The 23,855-nt window shown below is 35.4% G+C and overlaps 1 protein-coding gene across 2 annotated transcripts in view; it reads right to left on the bottom strand.

Moving 5' to 3' along the window:
* SLC12A2 (solute carrier family 12 member 2) overlaps positions 1-23,855 on the bottom strand; it is a 115,088-nt gene that overhangs the window by 52,053 nt on the left and 39,180 nt on the right. For both annotated transcript variants that reach the window (XM_082380695.1, XM_082380696.1), the window contains exons 5-7: positions 13,454-13,593; positions 11,627-11,737; positions 10,949-11,057 (exon numbers count right to left, since the gene is read on the bottom strand). In XM_082380695.1, coding sequence (XP_082236821.1) covers positions 10,949-11,057; positions 11,627-11,737; positions 13,454-13,593 — 360 coding nt within the window. The remainder of the gene's footprint in view (positions 1-10,948; positions 11,058-11,626; positions 11,738-13,453; positions 13,594-23,855) is intronic.

Here is a 23,855-nt window from a genome sequence, read left to right as displayed (position 1 = left end):
GTTCAAGTAACTGGTAAATTCTTGAATATTTCCTAATTCAAGTATGTATTGGTGTTTCTCTTTTCTTATATGAGGGAAACGGTTTACATTCAAAATGATTTGACCTGGTTCATGCCCCACTATTTTTTATACCTTACTAATTATGTTTCAAGCACCTCTAACTTGATTGTTATTATCTCTCCAAGAGGTCAAAGAAGCAAGAAAGCAGGCAGAAGAACAAAAGGGACATAAAACTAACCTGGAACCACTTTTTTCCTTAAATCCAGCTTATATTCTATCTATCTGTACAGCTTTCTCTATTTCCTAGTGGTGACTTGTTTGACTTTTGAGGCTATTCATCAGGCATCCAGATAATTTGTAGCTAAGACAAACCAGGTAAAGGTCCTTTCCATTTCAACAATAATGAAAGCTTCAACTAGTCCTGCTGTTTCCATCTATTCTGATAGGCCCTGACACTGAAACAACCAATTAACGGTCATCCATCCATCCATCCATCCATCCAATATTTGCGTATACACCATGTGCCAGGTCCTGTACTGGAGCCATCCAGTATCTCAAAATACTGAGAGATCCAACAGCAACAAGCTACCTTCATGGAACTTAAGAGTATCAATGAGGAGATACAAAATAAGTTAAGAAAAAGGTCACTGCAAATAGCAGTAAATGTACTGATGGAAACAGGGTGTTGTGATAAATAATGAAAGAGAGACAATCTAATTCAATGTGGTTACAGAAGGCTAAAGAGATACAACTAAGGAGCTAACACTTAAGCTGAGACTTTATTGAGCAGGAATCAGCCATGTGATGTTCCAGGAGAAAGAGTACACCAGGAATAACCAACAACATGTAGAAAGGCCCTGAGGCAGGAAAAAAGTTTAGCTCTTTTGAAGAACTAAAAGAATGCAGAGCTCTCACAGAACTAAAAGAATGCAAAGCCCTCACAATAAGGGGGAGATGAAATGAGATGGAAGGGATCAGCAGGGGTGAGATTATGCAAAATTTTAATTTTATAGGAGTTTAGATTTTGTCCTACGCCAAGGTGGGCGTAGAACCACACAACTGACATGATGCTTATGTGGATGCTGCATGGACAATGGACTGAAAGCATCAGCATCTGAAGCAGGGAGACCAATTAGGAGGTACTGCAGTGGTTCAATCTAGTGATGGGAGAATAATGTACTGATTAGAGAAGGATTAGTAAGTAAGAGGGCAAGTGGAAAACACTGAGATCCTGGTTTCTTTCACTTACTAGGATGAAGAGGTCTGAGAACGGTTAGGTAGGAGGGACATCAAATAAACAATTGAATGTATACCTATATCTGGAGTTTAAAGGAGAGATGCAGGAATAGAAACATGTGAATCTCTTGAGAGCATTTTGAGCCATGAGAAAAGATATTGCCAAAGGAAAGAATACAGTTAGAAGACACAGGACAACACTCTGTGCAACTCTGACATTTAGAGGATGGAAAGAAGAGAAGGGGTAACAGGAGTAATAGATATAGTGACCAGTGAATTAGGTAGAAAAGAACTCACTAGAACACAGTGTCTGACATCAAATAAAACAAGAAAAGTATTTCAAGGAGAATGGGACAACTAAATATAATGTTGCTGAGAGTCAGAAGACTAAAAAACTGCACGCTGTATCTAGCAACATGTTATCATGACCATGACAGACAGAAGCCAGTTAATAGGGGTTGAGAATGAATGAAATAAGACCATATGGTGAAAGTAACATGGGGAATAAGTTACACACAGTCTCAAAGTATCTCTCCACAAACTACTTATTAATTACAAAGAAGAAAGTGGCAACCTAACAATAGATAAAACTCTCAGGTAGCACTTTCACCAAGTCATGAAATTTAACACCATCAGTGATGGGGAAAACTGACATCATGTGAGTCTCCTGATGTGAGGCTCTGAAGACACACTCTTCATGTAGTGTTCTTGGCAAAAGTGAACAAGTGAATCTATGGAAATCAAACAAAACCAACTGGAGGGACTTTCTAAAAAAACAAATGGCCTGTACTCTTGAAGAATGTCAATGTAGGGAAAGAAAAATAAAAGGCTGTGGGGTGGAGTCAAGATGGCAGACCAAGAGGATGCATAAATCATGTATCCGCACAACTAGGGAACCTACCAGGCACCAGTGGGGGACCATGGACACCTAAGGGGACGGGAGGAAGCCCCAGTGACCGGCTTGCGGGATCTTGGTTCCCAGGCCGGAGGTCAGGCCCGAGCTCCTGTGGTGGGAGCTCTGAGTCCAAACCACTGGACTAACAGAGAACCTATGATCCCAGGCAATATTAATTAGAGCGAGGCCTCCCAGAGGTCTTAACCTCAGCACCAAGACCCAGCTCTATCCAACTGCCTGCAAACTCCAGTGCTGGATGCCTCAGGCCAAACAACCAGTAAGGCAGGAATACAGCTCCAACCATCAAAAAAAAAAAAAAAAAAGAAACGACAAAAAAATATGTTACAGATGAAGGAGCAAGGTAAAAACCTACAAGACCAAATAAATGAAGATGAAATAGGCAACCTACCTGAAAAAAGAATTCAGAGTAATGATAGTAAAGATGACCCAAAATCTCAGAAACAGAATGGAGAAAATACAAGAAACATTTAACAAGGATCTAGAAGAACTAAAGAGCAAACAAACAGTGATGAACAACACAATAACTGGAATTAAAAATACTCTAGAAGGAATCAATAGAATAACTGAGGCAGAAGAACAGATAAGTGAGCTAGAAGATAAAATGGTGGAAATAACTGCCAGGGAGCAGAAAAAAGAAAGAAAAGAATTGAGGACAGTCTCAGAGGCCGCTGGGAAAACATTAAACACAGCAACATTCAAATTATAGGGGTCCCAGAAAAAGAAGAGAAAAAGAAAGGGTCTGAGAAAATATTTGAAGAGATTATAGTCGAAAACTTCCCTAACATGGGAAAGGAAATAGTCAATCAAGTCCAGGAAGCACAGAGAGCCCCATACAGGATAAACCCAACGAGAAACATGCCAAGACACATATTAATTAAACTATCAAAAATTAACTACAAAGAAAATATATTAAAAGCAGCAAGGGAAAAGCAACAAATAACATACAAGGGAATCCACATAAGGTTAACTGCTGATCTTTCAGCAGAAACTCTGCAAGCCAGAAAGGAGTGGCAGGACATATTTAAAGTGATGAAAGGGAAAAACCTACAAACAAGAATACTCTACCCAGCAAGGATCTCATTCAGATGTGATGGAGAAATTAAAACCTTTACAGACAAGCAAAAGTTAACAGAATTCAGCACCACCAAACCAGCTTTACAACAAATGCTAAAGGAACTTTTCTAGGCAGGAAACACAAGAGAAGGAAAAGACCTACAAAAGCAAAACCAAAACAATTAAGAAATGGTAATAGGAACCTACATATCAATAATTACCTTAAATGTAAAAGGATTCAATGTTCCAACCAAAAGACACAGACTAGCTGAATGGATACAAAAACAAGACCTGTATATATGCTGTCTACAAGAGACCCACTTCAGACCTGGGGACACATACAGACTGAAAGTGAGGGGATAGAAAAAGATATTCCATGCACATGGAAATCAAAAGAAAGCTGGAGTAGCAATTCTCATATCAGACAAAATAGACTTTAAAATAAAGCCTATTACAAGAGACAAAGAAGGACACTACATAATGATCAAGGGATCAATTCAAGAAGATATAAAAATTGTAAATATTTATGCACCCAACATAGAAGCACCTCAATACATAAGGCAAATACCAACAGCCATAAAAGGGGAAATAGACAGTAACACAATCATACTAGGGGACTTTAACACCCCACTTTCACCAGTGGACTGCTCATCCAAAATGAAAATAAATAAGCAAACACAAGTTTTAAATGACACATTAAAAAAGATGGACTTAATTGATATTTATAGGACATTCCATCCAAAAACAACGGAATACACTTTCTTGTCAAGAGCTCATGAAACATTCTCCAGGATAGACCATATCTTGGGTCACAAATCAAGCCTTGGTAAATTTAAGAAAACTGAAATCATATCAAGTATCTTTTCTGACCACAATGCTATAAGACTAGATATCAACTGCAGGAAAAAAACTGTTAAAAATACAAACACATGGAGGCTAAACAATACAATACCAAGAGATTACTGAAGAAATCAAAGAGGAAATCAAAAAACTACCTAGAAACAAATGACATTGAAAACACGACAATGCAAAACGTATGGGATGCAGCAAAAGCAGTTCTAAGAGGGAAGTTTATAGCAATACAATCCTACCTCAAGAAACAAGAAACATCTCAAATAAACAACCTAACCTCACACTTAAAGCAGTTAGAGAAAGAAGAACAAAAAAACCCCAAAGGTAGCAGAAGGAAAGAGATCATAAAGATCAGATCAGAAATAAATGAAAGATAAATGAAGGAAACAATAGCAAAGATCAATAAAACTAAAAGCCAGTTCTTTGAGAAGATAAACAAAATTGATAAACCATTAGCCAGACTCATCAGGAAAAAAAGGGAGAAGACTCAAATCAACAGAATTAGAAATGATAAAGGAAAAGTAACAAATGACACTGCAGAAATACAAAGGATCATGAGAGATTACTACAAGCAACTCTATGCCAATAAAATGGACAACCTGAAAGAAATGGACAGATTCTTAGAAATGCACAACCTTCCGAGACTGAACCTGGAAGAAATAGAAAATATGAACAGACGAATCACAAGCACTGAAATTGAGACTCTGATTAAAAATCTTCCAACAAACAAAAGCCCAGGACCAGATGGCTTCACAGGCGAATTCTATCAAACGTTTAGAGAAGAGTTAACACCTATCCTTCTCAGACTCTTCCAAAATACAGCAGAGGGAGGAACACTCCCAAACTCATTCTACAAGGCCACCATCACCCTGATACCAAAACCAGACAAAGATGTCACAAAGAAAAAGATCTACAGGCCAATATCACTGATGAACATAGATGCAAAAATCCTCAACAAAATACTAGCAAACAGAATCCAACAGTACATTAAAAGGATCATACAACATGATCAAGTGGGGTTTCTCCCAGGAATGCAAGGATTCTTCAATATATGCAAATCAATCAATGTGTTATACCATATTAACAAATTGAAGGATAAGAACCATATGATCATCTAAATAGATGCAGAAAAAGCTTTTGACAAATTCAACACCTATTTATGATGAAAACTCTCCAAAAAGTAAGCACAGAGGGAACTTATCTCAACATAATAAAGGCTACACATGACAAACCCACAGCCAACATCGTTCTCAATGGTGAAAAACTGAAACCATTTCCTCTAAGATCAGGAACAAGACAAGGTTGCCCACTCTCACCACTACTATTCAACATAGATTTGGAAATTTTAGCCACAGCAATCAGAGACAAAAAAGAAATAAATGGAATCCAAATTGGAAAAGAAGAAGTAAAACTGTCACTGTTTACAGATGACATGATAATATACCTAGAGAATCGTAAAGATGCTACCAGAAAACCACTAGAGCTAATCAATGAATGTGGTACAGTAGCAGGATACAAAATTAATGTACAGAAATCTCTTGCATTCCTATACACTAATGATGAAGAATCTGAAAGAGAAATTAAGGAAACACTCCCAGCTACTGTTGCAACCAAAAGAATAAAATACCTAGGAATAAATCTACCTAGGGAGAAAAGAAACCTGTATGCAGAAAACTGTAAGACACTGATGAAAGAAATTAAAGATGATACAAACAGATGGAGAGGTATACCATGTTCTTGGATTGGAAGAATCAACATTGTGAAAATGACTATACTACCCAAAGCAATCTACAGATTCAATGCAATCCCTATCAAACTAACAATGGCATTTTTCACAGTACTAGAACAAAAATTTTCACAATTTGTACAGAAACACAGAAGACCCTGAACAGCCAAAGCAGTCTTGAGAAAGAAAAACGGAGCTGGAGGAATCAGACTCCCTGACTTCAGAATATACTACTAAACTACAGTAATCAAGACAGTATGGTACTGGCATAAAAAGAGAAATATAGATCAATGGAACAGGATAGAAAGCCCAGAGATAAACCCACGCACATATGTTCACCTTATTTTTGAAAAAGGAGGCAAGAATATTCAATGGAGAAAAGACAGCCTCTTCAATAAGTGGTGCTGGGAAAACTGGACAGCTACATGTAAAAGAATGAAATTAGAACACTCCCTAACACCATACATAAAAATAAACTCAAAATGGATTAAAGGGGCTTCCCTGGTGGCGCAGTGGTCGAGAATCTGCCTGCTAATGCAGGGGACACGGGTTCGAGCCCTGGTCTGGGAAGATCCCACATGCCACGGAGCAGCTGGGCCCGTGAGCCACAACTACTGAGCCTGCGCGTCTGGAGCCTGTGCTCCGCAACAAAAGAGGCCGCGATAGTGAGAGGCCCGCGTACCATGATGAAGAGTGGCCCCCGCTTGCCGCAACTAGAGAAAGCCCTCGCACAGAAACAAAGACCCAACACAGCCAAAAATAAATAAATAAATTAATTAATTTAAAAAAAATGGATTAAAGACCTAAATGTAATAAGGCCAGACACTATAAAACTCCTGGAGGAAAACATAGGCAGAACACTCTATGACATAAATCACAAGATCCGTTTTGACCTATCTCCTAGAGAAATGGAAATAAAAACAAAAATAAACAAATGGGACCTAATGAAACTTAAAAGCTTTTGCACAGCAAAGGAAACCATAAACAAACCGAAAAGACAACCCTCAGAATGGGAGAAAATATTTGCAAACGAAGCAACTGACAAAGGATTAATCTCCAAAATTTACAAGCAGCTCATGTGGCTCCATATCAAAAAAACAAACAACCCAATCCAAAAATGGGCAGAAAACCTAAATAGACATTTCTCCAAAGAAGATACACAGATTACCAACAAACACATGAAAGGATACTCAACATCACTAATCATTAGAGAAATGCAGATCAAAACTACCATGAGGTATCACCTCACACCAGTCAGAACGGCCATCATGAAAAAATCTACAAACATTAAATGCTGGAGAGGGTGTGGAGAAAAGGGAACCCTCTTGCACTGTTGGTGGGAATATAAATTGATACAGCCACTATGCAGAACAGTATGGAGGTTCCTTAAAAAACTAAAAATAGAACTACCATATGACCCAGCAATCCCACTACTGGGCATATACCCTGAGAAAACCATAATTCAAAAAGAGTCATGTACCACAATGTTCATTGCAGCACTATTTACAATAGCCAGGACATGGAAGCAACCTAAGTGTCCATTGATAGATGAATGGATAAAGAAGATGTGGCACATATATACAATGGAATATTATTCAGCCATAGAAAGAAATGAAATTGAGTTATTTGTAGTGAGGTGGATGGACCTAGAGTCTATCACACAGAGTGAAGTAAGTCAGAAAGAGAAAAACAAATACCGTATGCTAACACATATATATGGAATCTAAAAAAAAAAAAAAAAAGGTTCTGATTAACCTAGGGGCAGGACAGGAATAAAGATGCAGACATAGAGAATGGACTTGAGGACACGGGGAGGGGGATGGGTAAGCTGGGACGAAGTGAGAGAGTAGCATGGATATATACACACTACCAAATGTAAAATAGATAGCTAGTGTGAAGCAGCTGCATAGCACAGAGAGATCAGCTTGGTGCTTTGTGACCACCTAGAAGGGTGGAATTAGGAGGTGGGGAGGGAGGCGCAAGAGGGAGGGGATATCGGGATATATGTATGCATATAGCTGATTCACTTTGTTATACAGCAGAAACTAACACAACATTGTAAAGCAATTATACTCCAATAAAGCTGTTAAAAAAATAAATAAAAAATAAAAGGCTAAGGCACTGTTTCAGATTAAAGGCGATTGAAGATTATGTGAAGAACTAGTTTTAAAAAAAGGAGATTGAAGAGACGTGACAAGTGAATGCAGTACAGGATCATGGACTGGATCCTGGAACGGAAAAAAAAATGTCTCCACATAACCTTTATAGAAACAGTTGACTTCCCTGGTGGTGCAGTGGTTAAGACTCTGTGCTTCCAATGCAGGGGGCCCGGTTTCGATCCCTGGTCAGGGAGGTAGATCCCACATGCATGCCGCAACTAAGAGTTCACATGCCACAACTAAGGAGCCTGCCTGCTGCAACTAAGACCCGGCACAACCAAATAAAAAAAAGGAAAGAAAGAAAGAAAGAAAGAGCTGGAAAAATTTGTACATGAAAAATATGTTACATATAACATTATGCCAAAGTTAAACTTCCTGAACTGTCCTTTTCCTTAGTAGATACACACTTTAAGTATTTATAGGTAAGAAGTCATGATTTCTGCAACTTCTCTCAAAAGGTTTAGCAATCATAGTGATAATAATTAGATATATGAGTGATAAAACAAATGTGGCAAAAAGGAACATAAAAGTGTGATTTTTTTTTTTTGTGAATGTAGGTAAAGGGTGCAAGGAATTCATTTATTTTTTTATAAATTTATTTATTTTTATTTATTTGTTTTTTGGCTGCGTTGGGTCTTCGTTGCTGCACGTGGGCTCTCTCTAGTTGTGGCAAGAGGGACTACTCTTTATTGCAGTGCGCGGGCTTCTCATTGTGGTGGCTTCTCTTTGCTGTGGAGCACAGGCTCTAGGCACACGGGCTTCAGTAGTTGTGGTTCGCAGGCTCTAGAGCGCAGGCTCAGTAGTTGTGGCGCACGGGTTTAGTTGCTTCTCGGCATGTGGGATCTTCCTGGACCAGGTATCGAACCCTTGTGCCCCGCGTTGGCAGGCAGACTCTTAACCACTGCACCACCAGGGAAGCCTCCAAGGACTTTATTGTATTAATTTTTCAAGTTGTCTGTAAGTTTGAATTTTTTTTGAAATAACAAGCAATAAATGGGAGGTAAGGATTTGAGAAATTTGTCTGTGAAACGGGCCTGGAAAGTAAGGTGGTAACTGGAGGAGAATAAAAGACCAGAGATAGTATTTTCAAGGATGGGAATTACTAGAGCAAGTATGTAAGCTTATACAGAGCTGACAGTTTTGATGCAGGGAAGCAAGTAAATTACCAAAGGATAAATGCTTTTGAGAAAGTAAAGGAAATGGGATCTAGATCACAGCAGAGGCACCGGTCTCTGGCAAAAGGGAGATATTTCTCATATCAAAAAGGAAAAAGGAGAAGATGAATATCCCTATTAGGTAGTCGTTTGAACTGACAAGTTTATTAACATAACCTGTTCACTGCAGACACTACCTTAATAATAGGAAGGCCAAGCAGTATCAACTGCTAAAAAGGAAAAGTCATATTCCAAAGTATATTTAAACTTATTTACCTCAGATTGAGATAAGCCCAGATGTGCTATTTGAATACAATATAAATTATTACTATACTAGATAAGGATGGATCTGAAAAAAAGGAAATGAAAAATATGGCCTAGCAGATATTTACAGATATTTTTAAATCAATTAAAGCCATAAACAGAAAATACATATTAGGAATATTTTTAGAAGTAACCATCTACTATAATTTTAGAAATAAAGGTTGCAAAAAGAAATGTTCAAAAATCTATAATGTAAAAAAAATTTAAGTAAAAAAAATTCATAATTAGAAGAAATGTCACAAATACAATTTATGAGAGAACGAAATACAGAAAATTATCTAACTAATAATACTAACCTTCACTTCTGGCATGCCTAAAAGACACCTCTTCCCCTAATTCAGGAAATCATGATTAGACATTTAGTGCCTGGTTTCAGAAGTAGGCATAAGCGCTAGTAACCAGAACAGACATCACACTATCAACCCAGGATGAGTAAGTAGAAATTATTGCAGGCAGGTGTTCTTGCTTAAGGTAAGAACCTGGAAACAACTCTTATGTGAAAACTGCCCAGCCAAGTCAGTGTCAGACATAGGCCAAACCAGTGCTACTCATATATGTTCCAAGGACAGTGTGGTGTTACTAGTCGGCAATTAGATTAAGGAGCTCACACCAGAAGGTAAATCAACTAGGTCTCTAGGATCCAAAATTTAGTCAACTAATTTTTTTCCAGTAAGACTTTCTGAAGGAAGAAGTGCATTGATTTATTGTACATTCTGCATCTTTTCACAAATCTGTATGCGTAGCTCTGGGCTAAACAACTCAGGAGGACTGAAGCTAGTCTTTTCCTTCTAGGGCTTCAAAACAAGGAGTTTTTGTCAATTTAAGACAGACACACCTATTACCCTAAGTGATAAGCACCTCTGATGCTACTGCAACTATTCTTTCTGGCTTCCATTCTACCTTGCAGAGATAGGTTCAGAACGGCTGCTCAATGGAGGGAGTGGGGAGAAGAGGAGATGAAGAAAGACACTTTAGGAAACAATAACTGACAAGTAAATTTCACCTGTAGTGAAAATTAGATGCAGAATGAAAGAGGTTATGGAAGCTAAAAACTGGAAAATTCTCACACAATTAAGAATGTAAACTGTAGAAAAACTTATGTTGCAATTGTACCAAGAAACTAATATTTCTAGTTGCTTTCACAGTCTTAGGCACTTTTAGATTGTTGTGTTTAAATACAACTAAAAGAATGAAAACGTGATGTTAGAACAAAACTTACAATTTCAGTAACAAATTCTCCAAATGAGAAGAGAACAAAAGCACTTTTCCTCAGTAGCACTGATTTCTCTACATTCTATCACCTTTTGTTGCTAGTAATCAGAAATGAAAGATGTAAATAAAAGTGATTTTTTTTACTCCAATTACACAACAAACATAGAGGAACCAAACTAAACTGGACTGTCAATTACTGTTAGTCACTACACCAAACTCAATTACATTACAAACTATGTAAAATGTACTAAATTTATTTAACACTGGAATGCTATAATATGCACCTTTAAAAAAACATTCTATCTTTCTTACTTACACTTATAACCAAAGAAACCTTTGGGTTTCTTGCTCTCCAATGGGATAAATGTTCCTATGACGAAATCAGCAATAGCAAGTAGTAGAATCACCAAAAGAACAATCTGAGCCTGAAATTTTAAACGTTAAAAATCAAAATCAAATATATCATGTCTATACATTAATTCAGTTCCACTAGAATATAACTTCCATGAGGGAAAGCTTCTGTCTTGTTTCCCTGGTGCCTCACACAATGCCAAGCACAAAGCAGGCGCTTAATAAATTTTTGTTAAATGAACAATCTTTAAAGAACTATCCAAAATGAATAGCAAAAGTAGGATCAGGCCATATACTTCTGAAATGAATTAAAGATGTGCATGTTCTGCTAACAAATAACACAAAGTTTAAAAATATAGAAAAAAAATCACAGTACTTATATTACCTTTACTAAATCCCTCTGACATACCCTATAATTTTTTCCCCACATACTCTGATTACCTCTTAAAATGACTGTTATCTCCAAATCCTCCCTATGTCGCCAAATAGAAAATGACCTTATACGTGAACTTCTTTGAAAATGGCCACTCAGGAACCTTCAAAATCTGAAAATATTACTACACCTTAGAATATTCCTAAAACACAAGGTCTAAAAGTTTGTACATTCAACATTTACAGCTGTTCCAATGATATCACTACTTACTTTTGCCTCCCACTCCATTCCAGCTACTGAGATACCTAAAAGGATCACCACTGTAATGGCTCCAATAATTCGGATATCATTGATTTCATCTATCATAAGTATGGAATGTTCCTACAAAAAGAAAATAATAGGATGAGCAGTATTAGTTACTTCAGATAAATTCTTCAATTATTTTTTGAAAGTTTTAGAACTATCACAGTGCCTCATATGTAGAAGTTGAATAAATGCCTACTTAAGGAATGAATAGAGAGACCTAGGGAAAAGGAATGAATTACTGTTTACTATTAAGGTATCATTCAAGCAGCTGAAGACATCAAAAATATGATCAAATTATTAACACTGCTGTATTTTATACAGACTCAAATATAAGAAAGAATTGCTAACAAGCAAGGAAAAAAATCATAATATGTCTAAGTAGTACTAATAGGATTTTTTAAAGTTACAAAGCTGAAATATATTTTGCATTCATTGTGGTTAGTGAGCTCATTCTTTTAATGGTCTCTTATGTTGCATAAGGAAAAGAGATGAACACACTATCATGCAGCTGTCCAAATCACACCACTCCATTCTAAGAGCAAAATTATTTGTGGCTAAATATCAATGACATCAAAAACATATACTAAATTAAACAATGAATGAATATGAATTCTTAATGATTACACTGCTTTCTTACTTCCTTTGCTCTGTCTCTTTGGCCTACACAGCTAAGGTCAATGCCAATGCAAGAGTCAGTCCTTTCAGATGTCACACTCCTAACATACCACGTACTACAGTAGATGAACAGTTACAACCTAACATGAACAACTACAGGTGTCACTCAAGGTTCCTCTCATTTAATAATATTGAATACTATTTCACTTGTACTGCTTTAACTACACACATACTAATTACTCTTTTCAAACAAGTTCTCTTCTCAACTCCAGAGCAATATTATCAACCACTTTCTGGCCAGCTCTACTTAGATATACTACTTAGATATACCAAATTAGACATCCAAAACGAAAATGTTCTGCATTCTCTCTCACAGTAAATGGCATTACCATCCATCTAAATCTTCCTATCTCTTTCTCTAATTTCTCACATCTCATTCATCAAGTCCACTTACTCAACTTTTTAAAAATCTCTCAAATACACCCACATCTCTCCAGCCTCACTGGTCACTGGTTTAATATTAGCCGCCATCTCCTCTCTCAGGACAGCTACAACAACCTTTTAAATGGTCTCCATCTCCCCAGTTGTGATCCCTCAAATACATTCTCTATACTGTGGTCAGATATTTCTTTAGGCCCCAAGTCTGATTATCATGGATCCCCAACTCCAGTCAAGATAAGATCCAAATTTAACAGCAAATAAAACCCTTCCTGGCATGATCCTTTTTTCTCCCTCTCATCTTACATCTCTTGCCACTTAGTGCTCCAGCCATACTGAAATATTCCGTTTTTCTTTTTTTCTTCTTTAACATACCATACTCTACTCCTTCTAGGTCTGTTTCCTTTTCTTCCCTATTCCCCTCATACCATACTTTACCCCCTCCTATCTGCCTGCTAATGGCTAGACTCCCTTCCTTGGAAAACCCTGCCTTGACACTCCTCTGACACCCCACTCCTGGATGGTATACTAAGTCATCCCCCTCGTGTTCCCACGGCCCCCTACAGTTAGCCATTTCTGACACTCTATAATAAATTTTTTTGTCTATCTCCCATAACTAAATGTCTTGAAAGGCGAGTTTCATGTTCCTTGCTGCTTTCCTAGCATCTTCTATGGTAAGTGGCACATAAACCCTCAATAAAGATTTGGGAAACAAATGACTGGAAAAAGGTGAATTACCTTAAGCAACTCCACCACAGTTTCGGCAAATCCAACCACATACATAGCAACTGCAACAGCATTGGCAAAAGCGAAGATCAGGCCAATCGCACCGCCAAATTCTGGCCCTAGACTTCTAGATATTAAATAATATGCTCCTCCTAAAGAAAAGGAAAAAAAGCACACCAAAAGTACTAATGTGAGAATTTAAAATGTCAATCCTTTTAATTACACGAGTTCACAAAGCATATGCCACCAGTGAACACAGCAGTTAAACTCACAGGCAAGTGGGTGAGCATATTTTTAGGAAGAAACACCCAGAAAGAATTCTTTACAACCCACTTCATTCATAACAGTTCTGAACATCCAGAGAATTCTCCTCATGTTAAATATAAAATCATCCTGCTATTTAAATCTCTTTCTCTTCTAAAACTTAGATTAAAATGTGTAACAGCCTCTTCCTCATATTCAGAGACACCAAGATCATTTCCCAATGATTTTCTAAGTAATATTTTTAATCTTAATGTAACATTTAAATTCACAATCGACATGATTCCAGTTACTTAAATTAGTGTGGTAATTTGCTGGTAACGTGAATACTAAGGCAAAAAAGAAAGTATCACAAGGAACTTAAAGAATAGCACATACTGGCACCCTTAACAGATATATTAATAGTTTGTATTCTAATAAATCCTGCCTAAATGGCAGAGTAGACAAAGACATTAAATAAGCTATATGAAGCAAGTATTTTTCTAACTTAAAAAACAAATCAGTATGATGATTTTGAGTCAGTCTAATGCTTAGTTGAAGTCACTAAGAGCTCTCCTAAAATTCTAATTTACTTCTGGCCTCTAGGTCATAATCAAAACTTAGTTTTAATAATAATGAAGTTACAATAAGTTATATACATTTTCTAGACACTGATGAAGTATTTATTCTTAAGATCATATAATGAAATGCCATTAAACAGCTTAATATTTATTTCTACTGCTTTCCCAGTATAATGAAGACAAACGCAACAACAGATTCTACAATTTAATGAAGTACTAAATGTGCAAACTTTATTTTGGAAATATCTGTAATAGGTTTTGTAGTTAATTTTTATCAAGTTTCTCAAAATATTATGTACTTTAAACCTATCCACCAAAACTTCCTTAGTAATTCACTTTACTAATTAATAATTTTTATCATCTTGAAAATTCTGAAGAAAAAGAATTGCAACCTGACCATTTAGTATTAGTCTCATTTTTTTTTATGAGATGAAATGACTTAAAAATTTCCCCCAAATCTTTCTGAACACTAAAAATTCTAATGGACTTATATAATGACAATTTTAATTAATCACAAGGAAAATCCCTGGAATATAATTAATCACAGCCTACATTTAACAAACATGTTTTCAAAATTCATGTAAATTATTTCATTTAATCCCAATACCAATAATGAATTAAGAAAAGTATTATCTATCCCGATTTTATGAATAAGAAAATTAAGTCACAATAAAAGGTTAATTGAAATCAGTCAACCATTCACATGTTTCAATAGTTGACAATACAAACTTTAGAATGCGAAATATCACCAAGAGAGCCTATAAAAGCACGGAATTCATTTGTTATGTGTTTAAAGTTTTGATTTTATGAAATTTCAAATCTTTCTATTACTAAAAAAATATATCTTCTTTTTTAAATTTATTTATTTAATTTTATTTTATTTTGGCTGCATTGGGCCTTTGTTGCCGTGCCCAGGCTTTTGTCTAGTTGCCGCGAGCGGGGGCTACTCTTCGTTGTGGTACGGGGGCTTCTCATCGCGGTGACTTCTCTTGTTGCGGAGCACAGGCTCTAGGCGCGTGGGCTTCAGTAGTTGTGGCACGTGGGCTCAGTAGTTGTGGCTCGTGGACTCTAGAGTGCAGGCTCAGTAGTTGTGGTGCACGGGCTTAGCTGCTCTGCGGCATGTGGGATCTTCCCGGACCAGGGCTCAAACCCGTGTCCCCTGCATTGGCAGGCAGATTCTTAACCACTGCACCACCAGGGAAGCCCCCCAAAAATATCTATCTTAAGGGGCATTTAACATGGGTAAAGATAAATGGGAAGGGAAATATGAATATTCTTTATATGAATAAAGATAATGGGAAGGGAAATGAATATAAGTAACAAATTCTGACATTTCAGAACTATTTAAAAATCTTCTACCAATTGGGATACCTAAACTTAAAATCTAGGACCCAGTTTCATTACTTTTTAAAAGATTTTTATTTTTTTTAAGAATAAAAAGTTACACATGAAGAATATAAAAGCATCTGCTTATCGTCCTATACTTTAAATTCCTGATGAAAAGCAAAAGTACTCTGCCCTATTTATTCTCACTTCCATTCCTGCATCCTAGAGGTAACCAGTTTTAAGAGCAGCTTTCTCCCCCTTTTTTTCCTTAGTAACAAAATAGATAGTATAAAAGATCTACTACTCTGAAAGACTGGTCTATTTAGTAGCATAGAGTGGTATCTTAAATTAAAATTTTTATTAAATTTAAATTTTATTAAATTTTTAACTTAATTCTAGCAAGTACAATTGACTCTTGAACGACACAGGTTTGCACTGTGCAGGTCCACTTATACGTGGATGTTTTTCAACAAATACATTGAAAAACTTTTTGGAGATTTGCGACAATTTGAAAAAACTCACAGACGAATCACACAGCATAGAAATATTGAAAAGATTAAGACAAGGTTACATATGTCATGAAGGCATAAAATATATGTGGATACCAGTCTATCCTTACATAGGTATGAGTTGAGTGATATTTAATATAAAATTAATGTGTTAATTTTCTTAGTGTTTTATGTAACTTTGCTCTCAGAGAATTAATTACCGTTCAGTATGTGCCACATTTCCCCCCACCCCTCCTAATTAGAGAAACTGACTATCATCACAGATAAGTGCTTTTTTAAAAATGTTACAATGTTTACAATACTGTATTATGAATATGACTGTACTGTTATATGGCATAAAAATTGTACAATGATTCACTCAGTGTATAGGCTAGGCTATCCTGACACAATCGTATCATTATACTGGGTTACAATAAAGCAATCATATTGCTGCCTCTTTGTTATCAATGTATGAATTGTTATACCTGTAAATAAATACAAATTTCTTTCTTCATATTAGCCTCTCTTTTTTTAATGTTTTTTTAATTTCTCATATTTAAAAAAAAATTTTTGTTGGAGGATAGTTGACTTACAATCTTGTGTTAGTTTCAGGTGTACAGCAAAGTGAATCTTTTCATATTTATCTCTAGTGTTAGTAATATGTGTAACATACACTACACACTGTTTTGTATCGTATAAGACAATATTGATGTAGGTAGTGACAGATGATACAACTTGCAAACAGATGATGTAAAACTTATGGGATCAGTACAGTACTGTAAATGTACCTTTTCCTCCCTAGGATTTTCTTAATAACATTTTATTTTCTCTAGCTTACTTTATTGTAAGAATACAGTATATAATACATATATACAAAATATGTGTTAATTGACGGTTTATGTTATCTGCAAGACTTCTGGTCAACAGTCTATTAGTTAAGTTTTGGGGGACTTCAAAGTTATACATGGATTTTCGACTGCACAGGGGTCATCAGCACCTCTAACCTATGTGTTGTTCAAGGGACAACTGTACTATTATCATTCCCATTTACATATATGAAAATTAAAGCTTAGAGAAGTTAAATAACTTGACCAAGGTCATGCAAATAGTAAGGGAAGAAGTAGGCTTAAACTCAGGTCTCTCTGACTTGTGTGCTTACTCGGTACAGTAGGTATAATTAAATTAGCCTTTTTATTATCATTGAATAAGCTGAAGAGTATGAAAAAAATTATGATGAATTAAGAGGCAACAACAGAAAAAATACCTATTGTATTTACAAAAAATCTACTGCTCAAGCAAACACGGGAAGTCAATATGGAAAAAATATCCTCATGGACTCTCATAATTTGGCCATAAAATGCCCTGTCTCCCGAGTGTAGAAGACATCAGTGAGTCAGGTACGAGAGATACTTAAGTAGTGACAATACTATATACACTGGGTTCCATTATTACTACACATTGATTTGGGGACACATGCCCCTGAAGCTCTCACTAGATTTCAAATCAACAACCAAAACACTGACTAGGTTAATCAAGAGCCATATGATTACTGGCCATAAAATAAGTACTATAAATTTCAAAGAATTGAAATGAGACAGTATTACTGACCACAACAGTGTTAAGTTAAATGTATGGACTTCCCCTAAATATTTCTAAATTATGCAACACACTTTTAAGTAACCCACTAGTAAAAGAATAAACCACAGGGAAATTAAAAAGCATTTTGAATTGAATGATAATGAAAAGAAAACGTATCAAAATTAGTGGGATATATCTAAAGCAGGAATTACAGGGAAATTTATAGTTTTAAATTCTTATATTAAAAAAAGATACTTCAATTAAAAATAAATAAATAAATAAGGTGAAATCAATGATCTAAGCTTCTATGTTAAGAAAGCAGAAAAAAGTAAGTAAACCTAAAGTATAAAAAAATAATAAAGAGTTAAAACCACTGATGCAGAAAACAATAAAGAAAAATCAATAAGGCCAAAACACGCAAACTCCCTGAAAAATCTGTCAAAACTATAACAAGAACAGTAAACTGAAATAATCCTATAGCTATCAAAGAAATTAAATTTGTAATACACACACACACACACACACACACACACACACACACACAACCATAGGCACAGGTAGCTCCACTGTTGAGGAAGAAATAAGATCAATTTTACAAAAACTGTTTCAGAAAACTGAGGATGAAGGAATACTAGCCAACACCCCTTACGAGTTGAGCATAATCCTAACACCAAAACCTGACAAAGTTTATTACAAAAAAAAGAAAATTTTAGACAAATATTCCTCATGATCATAGATTCAAAAATCTTTAACAAAATGTTAGCAAGTAAAAAGTAGCAGAAAGCATAATATCTTTGACCAAATATATCTTCGATCTTTGTGGGGTTTATGCCACAAATGCTAGGTTATTAAGATTCAAAATATCATATCATTTGTGATAATAACAGAATAAGAGAAGAAACCCATATAACCATTTCAACAGATGTAGAAAAATCATGACAAAATTCAACATCCATTCATAATAAACACTGTCAGCAATTTAGAAATAGAACTGTCTCAATCTGACAAATGACATCTTCCAAAACTCCACAGTTAACATCTTAATAGTGATATATTGAACTCAATCCCTCTAAAACTGGGAACAGGCAAGGATGTTTATTCTCACCACTTCTATTCACCATGGTATTGGAGGTCCTACCTAATTGAACAGTGTGAAAAAAGAGAGGGAGAGAAAGAGGGAGAGAGGAAAATACTAAAGACTGGAAAGAAAGAGTATAAACCATCTCTGTTCACAGATGACATGACTGTTTATGTTTAGCAAAGTCACAGAATAGAGAACCAAGATATGCAAGTCTATTGCATTTCTATACACAATCATAAAAAAAAATGGAAAATGAAATTTACAAATACCATTTACCAGATGAAAAACATGACTGATGGGTAAATTTAACAAAACATGCAAGACCTGTATACTGAAAATATACAACATTACTGAGAGAACCAAAGACCTAAATAAATGGAGAGATATAGCATGTTTAGAGATTGGAAGATTCAATATTGTTAACATGACCATTCTTCCCAAAAAGATTTTTTAAGAGTGAAATTCCAAAGCCCGAGCAAGGCTTTTTGTTTTTGTAGAAATTGATATTGCTAATTCAAAAATTTATATGGAAATACGAAGAACCTAGAAGAGCCAAAACAATTTTGAAAAAGAACAGAGTTGAAAGACTTAGGACTTATAAAGCTAAGCAATCAAAACAGGGTAGTCTTAGAATAACTGGCATAAGAGAATAAACAAACAAATCAGTGGAACAGGATACAATACAGGCAATACACAGAAAGCTGATTTTTCAACAACAGTACCAAAACTAATTCAACATGGAATAGATAGTTGGTTGACAAATGGTGCTGGAAGAAGTGGCTATCTATATGGGGGGGATAAGAGTAGGGGAGAGAAGCACAATCTCTGTCTCACATAATGTGAGGTTATTCATAGTTAAAAATCTAAAAACAAACTATAAAGATTCTAAGGGAAAACATAGGGAAATATCATCACGACCTTGGGATAAGCAAAGATTTCAAGACAGAACAATAAAAGCACTGGTCAATAAATAATATAAATAGATAGATAAATAAATCTGAGAATCTGGGCTTCCTCAAAATGGTAAACGTTTCCTCTTCAAAAGACATGATTTAGAAAACGATAAAAAAAGATGATGCAAGTCACACACTAGGAAAAATATACACAATACATGTTAGACATAAGACTTGTATCCAGAATATATTTTTTAAAACTCCTCCAAATCAGAAACAAAAAGATAACCCACTTTAAAAACTGGCCAAAGATATGAATATATTACAGGATAAGATATACAAGTGGTCACAAGCACATGAAAAGATGCTTATCATCATCATCATTAATCATCAGGGAAATGCAGTGGCGGTAAGACACTATTAAACCTCCGTAAACACAGCTATAATTAGAAAGCTGTAACAAGTGTTGGCAAGAATGTGGAAAAACTGGTAGTCTCATATATTGCTGATGGGAGTATAAAATGGTACGGCCACTGTGGAAAATCACTTGGCAGTTTCTTATAAATGAAAAGTATACCATGAATCAAGAAGTCATTCCTAGGTAGTGTCCCAAAATGAACAAAAACATACAAAATCACAAAGACTTGTACAAGAATGTTCATGTCAGCTTATTCATAATAACCTCATACTAAAAAATAGCCCAAATGTCCATCAATAGGCACTAAATAAACACATTTTTTACTATTACAAATATTATAGTGTTAAAATGGAATACTACACAGTAACAAAAATGAACAAACTACTAAAATGGATGTATTCCAAAAACATTATGTTAGCTAAAAGAGATGAGACATAAAAAGAGTACCTTCTATATAATCCAGCCTGGGCTACCAGTGAGGAACTGATTGCCAAGAAACTTTCCAGTGTGATGGAAATATTCCGTATTTTGATTGAGCTAGATGTTACGCAGGTTTACATGCTTATGAAAACTCACAGAACTGTAAACTTAAAATCTGTGCATTTCACTACATGGGAATTTTACTTCAGTAATGCTTATTTAATAAGCTATAAATCAACTGTCAACAACTAACATTTTTTAAATTGTACCATAGTCAAAATGAGATAGCAGGAAGTAATCATATGTTAGACTTCAAAAGAAGATTTGTGGAAAGGGGCATTATCAGATACAGCTTTCACGAATACTCACAACAACTGACTTCAACTTAAACTACATAGAACCTTTAAGGTAATATGCACAAAGATAAAAAACCCAAACAACTATATGCAGGAAGGTAGGAGCAGTATTTACTAAATTTTGACCAGGGACTCTGGATGTTTGTCTAATAACTATGCCACAAAACAGACATTTCTTAAACCACATGTGGCTCTTAAAAGTTCTCATCACGAAGAAAAAAAATTTTTCCCTTTGGTATCTATAACAGATGATGGATGTTCACTAAACAATGTGGTAATTATTAAAATATATATAAGTCAAGTCATTTTATGCCCTATAAACTTGTACAGTGCTGTATGTCAATTATATCTCAATAAAAATAAAAATAAATCACACATGGCTCAATTTAGCACCACATGGCTCTATGTGCTAAGATAGACTAAATGTTTCATATTAATGTGAAAAATATTTGAATTTTTAGAAACACTAACAAACCTGTTTAACTCCAAGTTAATTTCTTTTGGACTATTTCATCTTCATTTATTGTAACTAATGCTCACTCTTAGGCAAAAGTTGGACAACAAATCTTACTGTCCATTGTGATGCTGAAAAATCACAGCAAGCATGTGGTCTAGGACATCCTCAGTGACTCAAGGTTGTGGGTAACAATCTCTGAACAAAACCAAACTTTGACACACATTTTCTATCAAAATGAATTTCTTTCAAAGAGTAGCTTGAAGGCAATTCAATTTAAAATAAAAACTACAACTACGAGGTAGAAAAATGAACACATTTAAAATTTAATAAAGTCTGAAAGGTAATAAACTCCAGTTTTAAACAGTTAGTTTTGCGAAGTGACAATGTGATGGTTAATTTTATGTGTCAATCTGGCTGGGCCCTGGAGCCCAGATATGTGGTCAAACATTATTCTAGATGTTTCTGTGAGGGTGTTGGGCTGAGATTTACATATAAATAATTCTTTCTACCTATGTACACTTCCTATTGGTTCTGTTTCTCTGGAGAACCCAGACTAATACATACACGATACAAGGTAAAATGCAAATCATATACCAACAAAGGTCTTGTATACAAAATATATAAAGAACTCAAAACTCAATAGTAAGAAACCACAATAAAATAAACTCAATAAATATCCTCCAAAACACTGGGCAAAAGATTTGAGTATAGAAAGAAAACTATTCAGCAATTACTGTTCAGAGTTCATCTGGTAAGATTAGCAAACACTCCAGAATCCTTTATTTGTCAGAGCGGTAAGCTACCTACTTCTGTACACTCACTTAACAGTTTATTCAAAGACACCTTGTATAAAATTCTGAGGAACAACTTTAGGAATGCTATGGGGTGACAATGGATCCAAATGGATTCAACATCCATTTTAGTTATTGTTCTAGGAAATATATCCTAATACCCTGGTTAACAAATACACAATAAGGAATCTGCCTGTTAACATTCAGTAAATTTCCTCTATTCTGTTGCCATTATGAAGCCAAACAGGAAAAGGCGAAGTGACAAACATGTAATCTTCAGACCATAATTTGATACTATGTTATCATTGTGACTGATCACTTGAATACGTTAAACTTTTAAATCAAAGACATGTAGCTCTAATTCTGCAGCAGACAATTCGGGAACCAAGTTAAAGTATTTTTAATCATTAAAGACTGGCAAAATTGAAAGGTCATCAAATGAGTCAAAGAGAAAACCCAAGCCAAATTATTTACAATTACTTGCCAGATTCACGTTTGAGTTACTTGTGGTGCATAAGTAGTGCTTTACTGAACTGAAAACACAATGTGTTATGTTTAAGTCTAATAACTCATAATACAACAGTTATAGAACTGCTTTTATTCTTTTTTTTTTTTTTTTTTTTTGGCCACACGGCATGTGGGATCTTAGTTCCCCAACCAGGAATTGAACCAGTGGAAGTAAGGAGTCCTAACCAGTGGACCGCCAGGGAAGACCCAACTGTTATAGAACTGCTTTTTACAGCTTCTTCAAACATTTCACTGATCTGAAAAACTACAATTTGAAATAAATTAGCAATAAAAGGAAAGAACTACAGAGCTGAAATCTAATTTACAACTCCTTGGTTGGTAATGATAGGAACTGATAAAGTTATACAATGGGCTAAACAAAAAAATCTGACAATCAATGATAATCTGATTTTTTACCAATACAGAGAGTACTTTCTGTCACTTACAAGATGTAAAAAATGTTAGTTTTTCCTCACTTCCAATGGTTTGGCTTTACCTATATACAAAAGTGAGGAGGTCAATTATTTCAGAGAAAAGAAAAAGATACCAGTATGTGAAGGTAATTCTGACATATTGCAGACATTTTTAAAAGATTTACCAGTAGAATTTGCATAAAATTTAATTTTGTTTAAAAAAAAGTATGTTTCATTTTTGCATAATGCAACATCAATGTTGTATGACATCAGACAATGTATGTCAAAGACCATGGTACCATGCCTAGCAGTTAGATCTAAAAAAATAACTGTCCCTATTATCTGAACATAAGCCCCAAGAAAATAGGGTCTTGTCTGGCTTGCATTGTTACAAAACCAGTGCCTGACACAAAGTGCTCAACAATTATCTGTTGATTGACTGAAATACAAGGAATACAAAAATTTGATCTTAGTCACTTATACAGATTTCTATTGACTTTAGATTCTCAGAACTGCCCATCACAAATTTGATGTAGCCTGGGCTTTTATGTGAAAGTGTACTGACCTCTGTTTTTAATACTCCAAACCAGAAAGTGGTTGAAGAACTGTTCCCTTCTATTGCTCAGTTCATATAATACACTATAATCCACAAGCAGAATTTACATTTCCATCTTATGAAGGGTTATCTGTGGTTGTCCTCTATTTCATAGATGAGTTGATATTCAGAGGTTAATTATCTGAGAACAGAAGAGACTCTGGTCTGTGAAATCTAGGAAATGCAGACCTGAGTGACAGTGGCTGCTGGCCAGCGCCATCTAAGTTGCAGAACCTGTTGCACACAGTCCAAGGAAATTCTGTAAAATCC

The sequence above is a fragment of the Balaenoptera borealis genome (genome assembly GCF_965194805.1).
Source record: "Balaenoptera borealis genome assembly, chromosome: 2".
Classification (NCBI taxonomy): domain Eukaryota; kingdom Metazoa; phylum Chordata; class Mammalia; order Artiodactyla; family Balaenopteridae; genus Balaenoptera; species Balaenoptera borealis.
The sequence above is the reverse complement of the archived record's forward strand: the minus strand, read 5'-3'. Positions and strand labels throughout refer to the sequence as shown.